The sequence below is a fragment of the Oratosquilla oratoria genome, chromosome 4 (assembly GCF_046742065.1).
Source record: "Oratosquilla oratoria isolate Oo_2021 chromosome 4, ASM4674206v1, whole genome shotgun sequence".
Classification (NCBI taxonomy): Eukaryota; Metazoa; Arthropoda; class Malacostraca; order Stomatopoda; family Squillidae; genus Oratosquilla; species Oratosquilla oratoria.
The window spans coordinates 65,149,777-65,152,435 of record NC_134780.1 but is presented as its reverse complement, the minus strand read 5'-3'; the positions used below and the strand labels follow the sequence as shown (position 1 = coordinate 65,152,435).

The following is a 2,659-nucleotide window of genomic DNA, read 5'->3' as shown; positions in this document are numbered from 1 at the left end:
AATAGAGAAGCCTATAGGCCGGGACCTCAAGAAAGAGGGCACTTATTTGTGGCATAAACTCACCTTGCCCGATGTGCTTGGATATTCAGGGCAACTGCATGAGAACGAGGAGAACCTTTTGTAACACTGAGGTAAGGTTAATCTTTCACTGACAACACTGGCGCATACCTGTAAATTCACCTTGCCCGATGTGCTTGGATATTCTGCAAGAGAACGAGGAGAACCTTTCGTAACACTGAGGTAAGGTTAACCTTTCACTTACAACACTGGCGCATACCTGTAAATTCACTTTGCCCGATGTGCTTGGATATTCAGGGCAACTGCATGAGAACGAGGAGAACCTTTCGTAACACTGAGGTAAGGTTAATCTTTCACTGACAACACTGGCACATACCTTTAAATTAGTACCGTGTCCAGTTCAAATTGTAATCATGCGAAAGGATTAAGATTGTCAGTTTATTGACATCAACCGCGGTTCAAATCAATCAGCTTTGCAAATCAGTATTAATTGCTGGTACGATTATTCGGTTATTTTCAGTGATACCTTCAATATGTCCAAGCTGAGTATTAAATCTAACGAACGATAATTGTCGCATTAAAACGTATTTTCTTTTTTAACAACTATGGAATGGTAACCCTTCTGTAGATTAGCACTGCACATTTTTGGAAAACCAAGTATTAACTTTGTTAACAGCACTACATAATGAACAAGGTTCTACGCTGTATGATAGAGACGATTCCATTGAATTCAGACGCCGAGTCGGGGCAAATACTAAAGTACTTTGAAGAACAGAATGCGGTCTTTAGTTGAATAAAACAGGTTATGGTGAGATCAAAACATACATGTCTCAGGATATAAAGAATGAAGATTAAGTACATCTAAAAAATAATAATAAAAAGAAAATTAAAATTATCCTTGCTTTCCTCTGGCTCACCCAAACTAATATGTCAGTGCAGTTCACATCTGGAAGCATTTAGTTTCTCAATGACATCCTTTGCTTATAACCTCAAATTGAACTATGATAAATTATATTCACTTATCAATCAGAAATAAGAAAAGATCCATAGTTAACTGATATTGTATAATTTTAGACTCATCTATTATGAATCTGAAACTCAATACGAAAGTTTTTCATCATATCTTTCATTAATGCGCAGTTATACAAACCTTTATAAATCTAAATGTAATACTGCCATGAAATTAAGAGAATATTGATAAATTTATGTTAGCATTCACCATCTACCCAACTCTTTGCCCACCTTTTGGATATTTCTGGATATATCTATTCCGTATACGCTAATGGCGTATTCAGAAAAGTGAGGGTTCAAACCCCGCACGTCTTTCCAATACCCAGCAGTAGTCCAAGTACATAGGGTTTCGGCCGTCATTAAGTATCTTCATAAGAAAGGCATGTCTCCATCTGAAATCCATAAGGATATGGTCCAGACCTTAGGGGAGGATAGCCCTTTATATGCCACTGTCAAACGCTAGGTTGCTAAATTCAAGCGTGGCAGAGACAGCGTCAAAGATGAACCAAAGTCAGGCAGGCCGTCGACAGTGACCACACCGGAAAACATTGATCACGTCCTTGAGATGGTGATGGAGGCTAGAAGACTGTCATCTCGTCAGATAGCAACGAGGATGGGCATCTCCCAGGAGCGAGCTGTCAACAATCTGACCAATGAGCTTGGCATGTCAAAGGTGTCGGCTCGCTGGGTGCCTCGTCTTTTGACCCCAGATCAGAAGAAAACACGGCGAACCATGTCTGCTGAAAATCTGGAGCTGTTTGAAGCAGATCCGGAAGATTTTATGGCACGATTTGTTACCATGGATGAGTCCTGGGTCCATCACTACCAGCCAGAGACAAAGGAACAGTCAAAGCAGTGAAAGCATGCCTCTTTTCCCACCCCAAAATAAGCCAAGGTCACGGTCTCAGCAGTGAAGGTGATGGCGTCTGTTTTTTGGGATGCACGTGGTGTCTTGCTAGTGGACTACCTCTCAAAGGGTCACATCATCACTGGGCAATATTACGCTGATCTACTGAGGGAGCTGCGTAATAAAATCAGGGAGAAAAGGCCAGGAATGCTGACAAAAGGGGTCATGTTCCACCAGGACAATGCTCCGGCACACACCTCGGTAGTGGCGATGGCAACAATCCATGACTGTGGGTTCCAATTCATCCCCCACCCACCCTACTCACCAGATTTGGCACCCTCCGAATTCCATCTGTTTCCAAACCTGAAAAAAGATCTGGCTGAACGGCGCTTCACCACAGATGGCGAGGTTATGGACGCTGTGGACACCTACCTCCAAGACCAAGATTCAGAGTTCTACATCAGGGGGATAAAAGCCCTTCAGCACCGATGGAGGAAGTGTGTGGACTTGCAGGGGGACTATGTTGAAAAATAAAATGTTGGAATAATTGTAGTGGCTATTATTCTCTGGAGGCTCGATAGTTTACATTTACCCCTCGTATATATATATATATATATATATATATATATATATATATTATATATATATATATATATACATATATATATACATATGTACACATATATACATATATATGTACAAATATATACATACATATATATATACATAAATATGCATATATATGTACACACATACTGTATATATACATAAATATACATATAT

The 2,659-nt window shown here is 40.1% G+C and overlaps 1 protein-coding gene across 1 annotated transcript; it reads left to right on the top strand.

Annotated features, from left to right (window-relative positions):
• The first annotated feature begins 297 nt into the window (after positions 1-297).
• On the top strand, positions 298-1,888 carry LOC143024522 (protein GVQW3-like). Its single transcript, XM_076183336.1, has 2 exons — positions 298-357; positions 1,493-1,888. Exons 1-2 carry the CDS (start codon positions 298-300, stop codon positions 1,886-1,888), a joined length of 456 nt encoding a protein of 151 aa, XP_076039451.1.
• The last annotated feature ends 771 nt before the right edge of the window (positions 1,889-2,659 follow it).

Excerpts from the sequence above, each read along its gene's own strand:
- LOC143024522 (XM_076183336.1), top strand. The coding sequence starts at position 298 with ATGTGCTTGGATATTCAGGGCAACTGCATGAGAACGAGGAGAACCTTT. Across the intron at positions 358-1,492 it reads GAACCTTTCGTAACACTGAG|GTTGCTAAATTCAAGCGTGG; the intron begins GTAAGGTTAATC and ends GTCAAACGCTAG.